At 43.7% G+C, this 12980-nt stretch overlaps 1 protein-coding gene and 1 long non-coding RNA gene across 7 annotated transcripts in view; one reads left to right on the plus strand and one right to left on the minus strand.

The window, feature by feature from the left end:
- The window catches only part of INPP5D (inositol polyphosphate-5-phosphatase D), a 123436-nt gene that overhangs the window by 86802 nt on the left and 23654 nt on the right, over window positions 1–12980 (minus strand). For all 6 annotated transcript variants that reach the window (XM_051999281.1, XM_051999279.1, XM_051999276.1 and 3 more), the window contains exon 4: window positions 12606–12669. In XM_051999281.1, coding sequence (XP_051855241.1) covers window positions 12606–12669 — 64 coding nt within the window. The remainder of the gene's footprint in view (window positions 1–12605; window positions 12670–12980) is intronic.
- On the plus strand, window positions 1843–6489 carry LOC127563089 (uncharacterized). The gene is made up of 3 exons (XR_007953887.1): window positions 1843–1939; window positions 3668–3762; window positions 6065–6489. It is a non-coding gene; the product is annotated as an uncharacterized LOC127563089 (long non-coding RNA).

Raw genomic sequence — 12980 nt, forward strand, 5'->3', positions numbered from 1 at the left:
ACTATCCTCACCTACATTTTATAAGCACCTTTGTGTTTACTTTGCTTATACTTTGTAATACATTTTCTATATACTTTGTATTTTCTTTGTTTATACTTTGTAATACATTTTATATACACTTTGTGTTTACTATCCTCACCTACATTTTATAAGCACCTTTGTGTTTACTTTGCTTATACTTTGTAATACATTTTCTATATACTTTTTATTTTCTTTGTTTATACTTTTTAATGACTCACCTACATTTTAATTATTTTTTTCTTTTTCTTTTTTTCCCCTGAGGCAACTGGAGTTAAGTGACTTGCCCAGAATCCCACAGCTAGGAAGTGTTAAGTGTCTGAGGTGAGATTTGAACTCAGGTCCTCCTGATTTCAGGGCTATACTCAATCCAGTGCACCACCTAGTGCCCCCTCACCTACATTTTATAAACACTTTGTATTTACTTTGTTTATATTTTGTACTACCTTTTATGTATTCTTTGTTTATACTGTGTAACAGACTCACCTACATTTTACAAGTACTTTGTGTTTACTTTGTTTATATTTTGTAATATCTTTTATATATACTTTGTGGGTTTTTTATACTTTGTAATGGACTCACCTATATGTTATAAGCACTTTGTGTTTATTTTGTTTATATTTTATAATACATTTTATACATACTTGTGTATTCTTTGTTTATACTTTTAATCAACTCACCTATATTTTATATATACTCTTTGTTGATTTTGTTTATATTTTGTTATGCTTTTATATATACTTTGTTTTCTTTGTTTATACTTTGTAATGGACTCACCTACATATTATAAGCACTTTGTGTTTACTTTGTTTATATTTTATAATACATTTTATAAATATTTGTGTATTCTTTGTTTATACTTTTAATCAACTCACCTACATTTTATACATACCTCATGTTTACTTTACTTATATTTTGTAATACATTTTATGTACTTTGTGTTTACTTTGCATGTGCCTCATCTCCATTTTGTATGCACTTTATGTTTACTTTATTTATACTTGTGTTTAGTCCAGATCCTCCCCTTAGCAATGACCTTTATGTGTTGCTGCTCTTGCTTCTTTCAGTTGTCATTATGCTTCCTCTTTCCCAAATTCCTTTACATGTACTCTTTATGCCCATCTCCGAGCTGGTGCTCTTTCCTCACCTCTTTCCCAAAATCATATTTGCTTCTTATATTCTGTGACAATGAAGCAACATGGGAGGGTGAATCAAGAACCTTCCTGGATTCAGGGCTGAATTCTGTCTTTGACACAATCTGACTGTCTCTGGGCAGGGGGAGCCTCTCACAGTTCCAGGACACAAAGATAATAACTAACTGAGAGACTGCTTATTTGTATGGGGAGAGGAAATTTTCTATACAAATGAAACCCCAAATATGGGAGGGGTAAGGGGTCGGGATCGGGGTGGGGGATGACTCAACTAATTTATATTTATTTGAACTGGGTTACAGGATCTTAAGGAAGCTTAAAGGACCTTAGAGACCATCTAATTTAATCTTCTGACTTTATAAATAAAGAACCTGAGGCACAGAGAGGCGCAATGTCTCATCCTAGTCACACAGAGAGGAAGTAGCAGAGCAGGGATGGGGACCCAGACCCTGAGAGCCCAAATCTAGTATTTTTCCCACCATATGTCAGTTTACATCTCCCAAGTAGACTGTAAGCTCCTAGAGCACTGGGTCTATTTAATTTGATTTTGTCTGAATAATACCTAGAACGTGGCAGATACTTAAAAAATGTTGAATCGAATAGTGCAATGTTATTATTTCTCCTTTCTACAGATGAGGAAACTGAGGCTCAAACAGGCTAAGATACTTGTCTAAAACCACCCAGCCAGTGAATAACAGAGGGCTGGGGAGGGGAGGGGGCTTACCAAGCGCTCTCTCCACTGCGGAAAGGACATGAAATAATAATAACTAGTAAGTACTTGCTCTGTGCTAAATATTAATGGTTAAGAGGGGATAGCAACATTAGTTAAGATAATCACATACCTGGGAGAAACAAAGCTGGGGGTCTGAGGAGTCTTGCAGACCACAGGCAGGAACCCATGAGCTGAGAATCTCTAAGACTCAACCTCACCAGTCTTTGGGCAAGTCTGCACAGTACTAGCCTTGGGGGGTCGGGAAATGTGGGTTCCAATTCCACTTCTCACACCAGCTCTGAGATCCTTTTATCTCTCTGACCCTCAGTCTCTTCATCTGTCATAAGGGGATAGCAGTACCTTCCATGCCCCTCAGAGAGTCATTGTAAGGAATACAGGACATAGGGTTTTTTCAAATACTTTGGGCTATATAAATGTAAGCTGTTATTATCCTGTAACCCCACGCTAGGCTTCAGACAGCAAAAGCCATTTCCTGTATTTGGTTTTTAGTTCCAACAAATATCCTTTTATTGCTTGTTGCCTGGGGATTGTGGGAGGGGACAGAGTCCATTTTTCTTTTTGAAATATCCTTTCATTCTTAAATTATTTTTTACCCATGTTGGGCTCTTGCTTACACGTAAGAGGTTGGGCTATAAGATCTCAAGGAGCATCTTTAGCTGTGAAACATGGTTCCATGTTCCTAGGGAGGAGCTCCAAATAATTATATAAGCGCTCGCTCTCTCTCTCTCTCTCTCTCTCTCTCTCTCTCTCTCTCTCTCTCTCTTTCTCTTTCTCTTTCTCTCTCTGTTTCTGTCTCTGTCTCTCTTTCCCTTTCTCTCTGTCTCTCTCTGTGTCTGTCTCTGTCTCTCTCTGTATACACACACACACACACACACACACACACACACACACACACACACACACACACATATACATTAACTACAGAAGCAAATCACCAGCCAAGAGAGAAAACATCTGTGTTCTAGGTACAATTTCTCAGCCAGCATCTAAGTGCAGGTCACTCCCCCTTGTTCAAAGCTTCAGGGGCTCCCTAGCACCTCCACCAAAAAAACCATTCAACTTCTCTCTTTAAAGCCCCTCACGCTCTGCCTCCGGGCTCGTTCACATTGTTCTCTGTAGCCAGCGTGTGTTCAGCCAAAGTAGCTGACTCATTTCCTAAACTCGGCTCTCTATCTCCCACCTCAGTGTCTTTGCACAGGCTCCCCCACCCCCACCCTCCATGTGGGGAATGGATTTCCTCCTCTGCTCGGCCTTTTAGAAGCCCCAGCCTCCCTCAAAGATGAGTTCCCCAGGGAAGGGACCCCTCTCCCTTCCCCCTCCCCCACTGTCTCTCCCTTTTCAAATAATCAGGATTCAGGTATATAAGTTTATGTATTTATAGACTGAATCCTCCCCATGGGATGTGAGCTCCTGGAGGCCAGGGACTGTTGCTTTTGGTTGGAGTCTTTTACGCGGCTCATACAGAGCTCCGTACCTGGTCCAGGGGCCAAGCTTCCTAACTGTGCGTTGGATTAGATTGGGGGGAAAGGTTGTCCCGACTCTTTGGAGCTATGCTGGAGAGCTGTGGCCCAATTACACACTAGTGAGGGTAGAGCTTGTTTTAAAACACACACACACACACAATTACACACATACACACATGCACACACTCACACACGCATACTCACATACACATACACAATCACCCATACACACACACACACACACACACACACACCACACACACACACACAAACTGCTTGACTTTCTTTTGGTTTTGTCTCAGGGGAACGGGATCCAGCCCATCAGCTCTCCCCAAGAAGGCCAGCACCTGCACGGGCTGCTCCTTGCACACGCCTGCCTCCTCGCAGCCAAGCCAAGGTTGGAAATAACTTTTTTCCCTGCCAGAAGGAAGTGTGGGCCTGAGAGTCCCCAGAGTGACTCAGCCCCAGTCAGCAAAGGCTCACCACTGGAACCATGGCCCATTCTCCACAGACCCAGACTCCCTGCGAGTCTTGTGCCTGCCCTCCCTCCCAGAGGTGGAAATACTTCACTGTCTGTCTGCCCACTGGGACAGCACCCCGGCTGCTCGTCCGGGGCTCCTGTGGATTTCTAGAGAAAATGTGGGAAATGGCTTCTTCCTCTTTCCGATTTGCTAAAAATATATAATATATATAATGTCTGTGTGTGTGTGTGTGTGTGTGTGTGTGTGTGTGTGTGGAGAGAGAGAGAGACAAAGAGACACAGAGAGAGAGACAGAGAGACAGAGAGACACAGAGAGAGAGAACAGAACTCAGTCTTCTACCCTGGGAAAGATACTTAAGAATTGATGCTTATTCAATGCTTATGAAAAAACCCATATGATAAAATGGAAATCCACCAGGGTTGTCCCTCTCTCCCCCCCTCTGCCTCTCTTTTAAATCCATATATCCTTGGGTGTGTTTCGGGGTGGGGGGGTAGGACTTGGGATTGGGCTTCAGGAACGGTCCCCTGGACAATCCATTTAACGCCTCCATGGCACCCCAGCAATGATCTAAGACCCTAAGGCAGCCGAGTTGCCGTGGGATGGGTGATTTATATGAGAGGTCTGTGCTCTCATATAATACACAAACATATGTAGATACGTAATACATAAATACATATGGTATCTGATAGTCTTCAATAATTCAAGAAGCATTTATCAAGCGTCCGCTCTGTGTTCCGTACCGTACTGGATGCTAGAGCTAGAAAGGCACGTTTCCATCTTAAGGAGCTGAGTCCTCCGTTGGGTCGGCTGCACAGAGAACACACTTAATAACTGACGGATGGTCTGGGCCGGGTTTTGCCCCAATAGAAGCCAAGCTTTTGGTAGGCAGGGATTCTTCCCTTTTTGTCTTTGTATCCAAGTACTTAGCACAGCACCTGGCTCAGAGATGCTACTTGGTAAATGAGTGATGCTCGAAGCCAAAGAAATGGTAGAGAAGGTCAGATGCTTTAGCGCTTCAGAAGCTGCAATCTCCATGGAGGAGAGGGAAGCCCAATCCCACCTTTTTTTCAAGGTCTCCTAAGTGGAGAAGACAGGGCAAGGCATGCTGGGAAAGGGAACAACATCCCTGTTGATTCATAGCTGGAAGGGACTTTGATGTTCACTTAGTTTTGTAGAGGAGAACATGGCAGCCTGGAGAGGAAAGTGGGAGGATGAGGAGACTTGCCCAGTGGCACACACTTAGTTACTAAATGACAGGGCTCCAACCTGAACTCAGGTGTTTTCCCATTGAACCATACTGCCTTCTTATGGTATATGCATATACATTCTACTTTTATACCATTCAATGGATGAGATCATAGCTCCAGAGCTGGAAAGGAGCACAGTAGCCCGACTCCTTCATTGGACAGAGGAGGAAACTGAGGCTCAGGAGGGGAAGAATATGTCTACAGTCACACAGATAAAACCCAGGATTCTGACTCTGGTGCTCTAAGACTTAGAGGCAGAACACTGATGACCCCACGCTGCCCTCACAGTCCCCGTAGCCTTAAGTGACCATCATCCCGAGTTTCTCAGCTGGTTTAATTATCTCTCTGTGATCAGCCCCATGAGCATCTCTGGGTTTGTACTGCCCTTCTGATGACTCGGGCCATTGCCTAACTGACACTCAAAGCCCTCCCATCAGGGCGGGACTAGCAAGCACAGGCTTGACACCCAACGTTGCCCTTCCCATCTCAATGAGGGATGGCCTAGGGATGGCAATGGAGGAAAAGCAGGAAAGGATCATAGATGGAGAGCATTGAGCTCATTGAGATCAAGACCCTCATTTTACAGAGGGAAGTAAAACAACTTATCCGAGGTCATTCAGGGAGTCAGAAGCAATGTCCCCTGACTTCCCCCTGCACTGCTCTGCCCGTGGTCTTCAACAACACGTGGAGACTTCAGAGGACAATGCATGATTTTCAAGCATGAATTTATTATTGAGGCATCCTTTTTGTACATCTGGTCTCCCCCATCTAAATACAAGTTTCTGTGCCCAAAGGGCTATAAAACTAGTCTCACTACTTTTATCCCAAAGAAATCATAGAAAAGTGAAGAGGACTCACATGAGCAAAAATGTTTGTAGTGGCAAGAAAGTGGAAACTGAGTGGCTGCCCACTGGGGAATGGCTGAATAAGTTATGATATATCAGCATAAGAGAGTATTGTTGTTTTATAGGAAATGATGAGGAGGAGGATTTCAGAAAGGCCTGGATTTACATGAATTGATGCTGAGTGAAGAGAGCAGAACCAAGAGAACGTTGTGCACACTAAGATTACGTGATGATCGATTGGGACGGACTCGGCTCTTCTCAACAATGCAGTGATTCAAGACAATCCCAATAAACTTGGGGTGGAAAGTACCATCCCCATCCAGAGAGAAACTGAATGTGGATCAAAGCAGAGCATTTTCACCTCTTTGTTTCTTTCTTTCTCATGCTTTTTCCCTTTTGAATTAATTTTTCTTACGCAATACAACAAATATGGAAATTTTTAAAAGAATTGCACATATTTAACTTATATCAGATTATTTGTTATTTGTTTTGAAGAGGGAGAACTAAGGGAGAGAGACAAATTTAGAACACAAAATTTTACAAAAATGAGTGTTGAAAATTATCTTTATGTGTATTTAGAAAAAATAAAATACTAGTAAAGATGGAAATATAAGTTCCTTAAGGGCAGGAATTCTTTTCACTTTTTTCTTTGTTTCCCCAATATTTAGTAGAATGCTTGGTATATAATGAGTGCTTAATGAATGCTTGTTGACTGACTGTGTAGCACAATGCCTAGCACATAGTAGGTGCTTAATTTTTATTGATGATTGGATGATTTATAAGCCCAAAGTTGAAAGGGACAAATCCAAATGTCTCTTTTACAGCCGAGGAAACAAGCTCAAAGAGTACGTACATGACCTGATCGAGGTCACACAAGTGGCAAGGGATCAAGGATGGAATTTTTAGCCTAAATCAATGGGTCACTAGACCTAGGCCTGAAAGGGACCTCAGATGTCATCAAGTCTGATCTTAAGTCTCATTTCACAGATGAAGAAACTGAGATCCAGAGAGATTTTTAGCAGATCATCAGTTTAGATCTGAAAGGGACCATAGATGTCATTTTATTCTAGCCCTTCATCTTCAGATGAGGAAAGAAAGCCAGATTGGAGACGGGCTTTGACCAAGTTCCTTCTATACAGCTGGGCCGGGAACTGAGGCATTCTCCTTCTACCTCCTTCTGTAATAGGCATTACAGACTCCTTAGCAGCTGGAGCTCTGCCTTGGGCTCCCTGGAGGTAGACAGCTCTGACGGCAGCTGATGGGCTGTTCTGGGGGCAAGAGCACGCTGGCTGTCATTGTCATCTTATCCAGAATACATGTTTCAGAGAGAAAAGGAGCAAGGTGGGGTGGGGGGGAGGGGAGAAGAGCAATTCAGCAATATGTAATTAAATATAAAAATATCATTCTCAGGCTCACAATAATTGGGTCATGAAGACAGTTTTATGTTAATAAGAACATTTAAAGGAGGAAAAGTGATTTCCCCTCCAAATATGGTTCTCTCCCCAGAGTTTCCATATTAATAATGCTTATCAAGGCCCTTAATCTAGGTCTCAGTTTCTCCTTTTGTAAAATGAGGAAGTTGTTCTAGATGGTCTTTTAGCTCTAAAACCATAATACTATAAAACCCTCACAGATGCCTAGCTTCTAATCATGGAATAATTCCCCAAACTGGTGGTAACCCAAAGGATAACAGAGAGAGATGTGTGGGTACAAGTACCCAAGATTGAAATCCCATCTCTGCTACTTCATGACCACAGATAGTCAGTTAAATAAGGTAGAGAGCTGGAAGGGTCATTAAAAACCACCTAATCAACCATTATACCTTCCTCATCCAGAAAATGAGCTGGATGGATTAGAGAGCCATTGGGGTCCCTTTCAACTTCAGGATTATGAGCATGTGGCTTCTCTGGGACTCAATTTCTCCACAGCAATCCCTATTGCTGTGATAATCTTCATGTGACTTTTCTTTTGGGGGCAAGAATACAGGTAAGGTTTTCAGATACTGAAATAAAAATAACCTATTTTTATATGTCTGGAAGAGTATTTTGGGCTACTAAGTAGCCCCTTTTTTGTTCTTCATCCTGCTAGCTAATTTGAATAAGTTATGCTTCAAGTTTGCAATAACCTCCATTTTCATGCTTCTGGGAGCCTTTTCTGGATTGGTGGTTCTAGGGGGCATTGTGAATACTCCCCACCTCCTTCCCCCAAAAGGTGAAGTCTTCTATTTCCTGCTTCTTGACATAGGTTGCTAAAGGTCTAAGGATGTTATTGGTTCCTTCCTGTTGCTTCTGGGAAGATTGGTTTGAAGGAATCAAATAAAAGGAATCTGATGGCAAATTATATGTGTGTATATATATATACATATATATATATATATATGTATGTATAAATTGAAAGGACTGAACTAATTGATCTCTGAGGACTCTTTGCAAAAATTTATCACTGGTAATATGGGTAACAATGAATAGGTAGTTTGGCATTTATGTAGTAAGTAGGGGGAGATCAAATTGGAGAAGCAGAGAGGGCCAAATTGGGACTTTATCTATCAGACTTGAAACTATCAGGCTGTGTGGGAATGGCAAGACACATTTCAAGCAGCTTTTCAGAAAGATCTGTTCATGGCAGATATACAGGAGACTGAAGAAAAAAGAAAATGAAAAAAAGGCAACAAATAGGAGGATATTGCAATATTTGTAAAATGAGGAGATTCCTCATGCCTCCAGCTTTTAGTGACCTCTCTCCCAAAACACATATTGATTTTGTACATATTCTCTGTTAATTACATGAGCACATGTTGTCTCTCCAAATAGAGTGGAGGTTCCCCGAGGGCAGGGATTCTTTCATTTGTGTCTCTGTACCCTGGTGTTGTCATAGAGAAAGCACTTCACTAATATATTTCTAATTGATTTCCCATTTGTCTTTGGGTCTCCAGCATCTAAGACAGTGCCTGACCTGTGGTAGATAGATGTCTAATAAATGCTTGTCATTGATTGCCTGCATCTTTGGGTCCCAAGCCACTGGACACAGAGCCAGTTAGTCCTCTCTTTTGAGCGTATTAGAATAGATTAACTCTCCAAAGAGGCTGAACTTGAAAGTCAACCAAGAGAAGATCACAGTTAAAGCCATGACTGTGAGTGAGCTTACCAGGAGAGGTGACAAAAGAATTCTCCCCATTGAGAGAGTCAGAGGAGGAAGAGAAGCCATGGCCATAGTTATACAGCTGGAAAGATCATGGAGCTCCTTTCATCTAATCCCTTCATTTTACAGCTGGAGAAACTGAGCCTCAAGAGCACCAACATAGTAAATACCAAGGCTGGGTTGTCCAACCTAGTCCATCTAGCTTCAAATTCTATGAGTGATTTTTTTGAACCCAAGTCCAAGGCTTTGTATTTATTCTCCCCTACATTCAATTTCATCTTTTAGGATTTGTCAAGTCTTAGTGGGGACAGATCCTGGCTTCATCACTAGTTCTCCTGGTCTCAGTTTCTTCATCTGTAATTAAGGTGGCTGGGCTGGGTGAACTTTAGAGTCCCTTCCTGTGACCTTGACCATAGAACGAGACTATTTAAGTCATGAAAAATAGTGATTCAGGAAGAATCAGGGAAGGAGAGTTACTGCAAGGCTCTATTCTGAGAAAGCACTGGAGGAACACTTGGCAGCACCAAGGAGGGCTCGTGCCAGGCTTCCGATGCAAAGAAGCTCCTTTTGAAAATACTGCTTTGCAAAGCCCAGGATGCTCATGATCCTCCTGAGTTTTTCAGGCAATCACAGAAGCAGAGAATGGATAAGGCAGGAAAGCCATCCCAATGCTGGATTGACTTTGGGCATCTCACTTATGGTTTAGTGCCCTCCTCTTGAAAAGATCTCTGTCGTTCCTTCCAACACTAGATTGGTGAATCTGTGACCACTTGATTATACTGCAAATGGGAATTTGCATACAGTAGGCACTTAATATCAACTGCTTCAACAAAAACAATGGTACATTGGAACAAGGCAGTCCGGGTGAGTTCCAGTTCAGTTTCTCATCAGCCTTAAATTCCTTTTTAATGGCAAGAGTGGAAGAAGAGGGAGGGTCTGCCTTTGGCATAAGGAAATGGCTTCGGGAGGGGACACTTTATCTACTATATTCCCCCACTTTCCTAGTCACAGATAGTTTCTCCAGTCCTCAGTTTCCCTATCTGTAAAATGGGGGGGGGGGAGGTTGAACTAGATGACCTCTGAAAAAGTTTCTAACTCTAAAGCTACAACCCTTCGGTCACGCCCAGTGCCAAGTGACAAAGGCGGCAAAGTCCTCGCCCTCAAGCTTATTGACTACTAGAAGAACAAAGTACAAAAACCTCTAGAAATTTCTAGGGCAGGAGAGAATCCTTTCTTAGGCTTAGGGAGTCAGGGGCTAAAATGGGTGATTCCATACCTTTTAGGTAACTGCTGCTATTAATAATTGGACCCAAGCACATACACAATTGTAGACCTGGAGATCGGGGACATTGGGGCCTGCCGTGACTGGTTCTTCCATCCCAACTCTGGCTCTTCCCTCCTGGCACTCTAGTACGGGAAGGGAGTCATAGGGCTCCAGAGATCGGAAGCTCCTTGGGGGCAAGGACTGTCTCTTGTCTATTTTTTTTTTTTATCTCCAGGGCTTAGCACAGTATGTGACACATAGTAGGTGCCTCCTAGACGTTTGCTGAATTATACTAAAGAGTTTAGTTCTAAGGGAGAAACACACAGAGGCTCATTTCTGTTAACCTCAGAAATCCTGAACCCATCCATCATCACCGCCACAAGCCGTACGCTTCCCAGCTGGGAATCCGGTTCGGCTGCTCCCGCGATTCCAGCCAAGTCTAGCAGAGAGAGAATTTCCATGACAGCTACTGGATGGGCCTGCGTTTGTTGCAACAAAATTAGCCAAGGATCCTTTCAGTAACTCACACAATATTCCTCACATCATTTGCCTCTTGGAAGATAAGATACCCACGCTATCCCTGACAATTGTTGGTTATCAGGGAATGGCCAAAGCTGGGAATGGGAAGCCATATAAAGCCACCTCCCCCCAACCCTACTCCCTAGCCAGTGTGAGAAACCTTCTCTGCTATCTCCATTGAAACACTGAACAGTTTCAAGATGAGGAAACTCACAGTTTGATAAGAGCTTATTCTATTCTCCACATCCCTCTTGTCTGGATAGAATTCAGCAAAAAGCCGTTTCCCAAAATTCCAACCCACGGCTTATCCTTCTTGGGGTACCTTCCCTCTTCGACTTGACTGCCCCCCTTAGGGACTTAGAGACACCCACTGTTTTCTCCCACCCCCACCCGATACTTAACTTTGGCCGACCAGTCATTTCTACTTCCCTCTAGTGATCTTCATCTAGCATGACTTCCTGTCCCTCCCTCTCTACCCTGGACGTGCTCGAGATGATGGGATTTTAAGTGGAAGGGATCTTCCAGAGGGGCTGGTCCTACCCCCTCATTTGAAGGATGAGGAAGCTGGGCCCCAGGCCACCCAGGGAACAAGTAGCCAAGCCTGGATTCCACCTGAGATCTTCTGACTCCCGAGCGAGGGGGCAGTTGTTCCACTAAGCCCGTGGTCGGGGGAGACCTTGTTCTTTCTAAAATGAATTGAATTGAACCCAGAACTTCAGATATGATCTGCTGGAGAGCAGCGAGGGGGCTGCAGGGGATCGAGTGCCAAGCATGGAGTCAAGAAGACCTGAGTTCAAACGTGACATCAGGCATTTCCTGAGCCAGTCACTTAACCCTGCTTGCCTCAGTTTCTTCATGTGTACAATAAGTCAGGGAAAGAAATGGCAAGTCCTACCAGTATCTGCCAAGAAAACGCCACACACAAACAGGTGGCCGTGACTGAGAAACAGCTCAACAGCGGCAGGGCAGAGTTTAGCTAAACTACCACCATTCTCCTTCTGGACCCCATACTTCCATTACACCATGGTAACCAGGATGGTCACACAGTTGGTACACTTGGAGCTGCATCACTTTAAATAACATCTAAACTGTTATTCAGCCACATCTCCTCCTCTGGGCTGATTTATTCAGAGTCCCCAAGAGTCAGACAAGACCGAAACCATCTCCCAACATCTTAATGGAAGACTTTCCATTTGAACCATAGAACTTCCATAGTAACATCTCTTCACAGAACTGGCCCCTCCCAGCCTGACTCATCCCTTGCCTCTGGCATCCCCACAAATTCTCTCCTTCCAAAGCCTCTGGTGCTCTCCTCCTTTCCTTCATCCACAAAACAAACAGTTCCAGAAAGTTTCCCCCTCAAGGACACAGATGACCTGGCACTATCATCCCAACTGGGCGAGGGGGAGAAGAGAAAGAAAGCAGCCCAGCTGTTTCCTTCTCCTTCGACCCTTCCTTCTGCTTCCATCTCTCCACCTTCCCTCAGCCGGGCTTCCAGAAAAATCACCCTCGTCACAATTCTCAACATCCTTTTCAGAAACTGGATTTCAAAGTCTACCAAGTGAGGGGGTGCCATCTGGTCCCCAGCCTTCCAAGGGAACGTCACAGCTCCAGCACACGGCATCTCATCACACCGAAGGAGAAGGCTCCCGGGAGACGTTTCCTCCCTGTGGTTCGTTCTCCCCCTTTCTCTTTCACCTTCTACGTCTCCCAATCATAAAGCAACAGTGAGAAAATACTCTTACCTGGACAGTGAATTTCTCTTCTTCATTGGTCAGAATCCTGTAGGTATAGACGCAGTTCCGAAACCTGCAACGGGTCAGATGGATCATTAGAACTTGTTCGGGCTCACCCATTTCTCCCAGAAAAACTTAGTCTTTTTGTAACTTCAAGATTACGCTGGTATCTCACGCACTAGAGGCCGAGCTGAGATGTCTCTAAACACATCCATTTGGGAGTTTGAGGAGAAGGGAAGGGAAGGAGGGAAAGAAGCACTGAGGGAGGGCCTGCTCCATGTCAGACGCCGTGCTAAGGGCTTTTTAAATAAGAGCTGGGCAAGAAGAGCTGAGAGATCCTGGAGAAAGAAATCCCAAAGCTCTGTCCAGATCCCCCTCCTCCCC

This window comes from Antechinus flavipes, chromosome 4 (assembly GCF_016432865.1).
Source record: "Antechinus flavipes isolate AdamAnt ecotype Samford, QLD, Australia chromosome 4, AdamAnt_v2, whole genome shotgun sequence".
Lineage (NCBI taxonomy): Eukaryota > Metazoa > Chordata > Mammalia > Dasyuromorphia > Dasyuridae > Antechinus > Antechinus flavipes.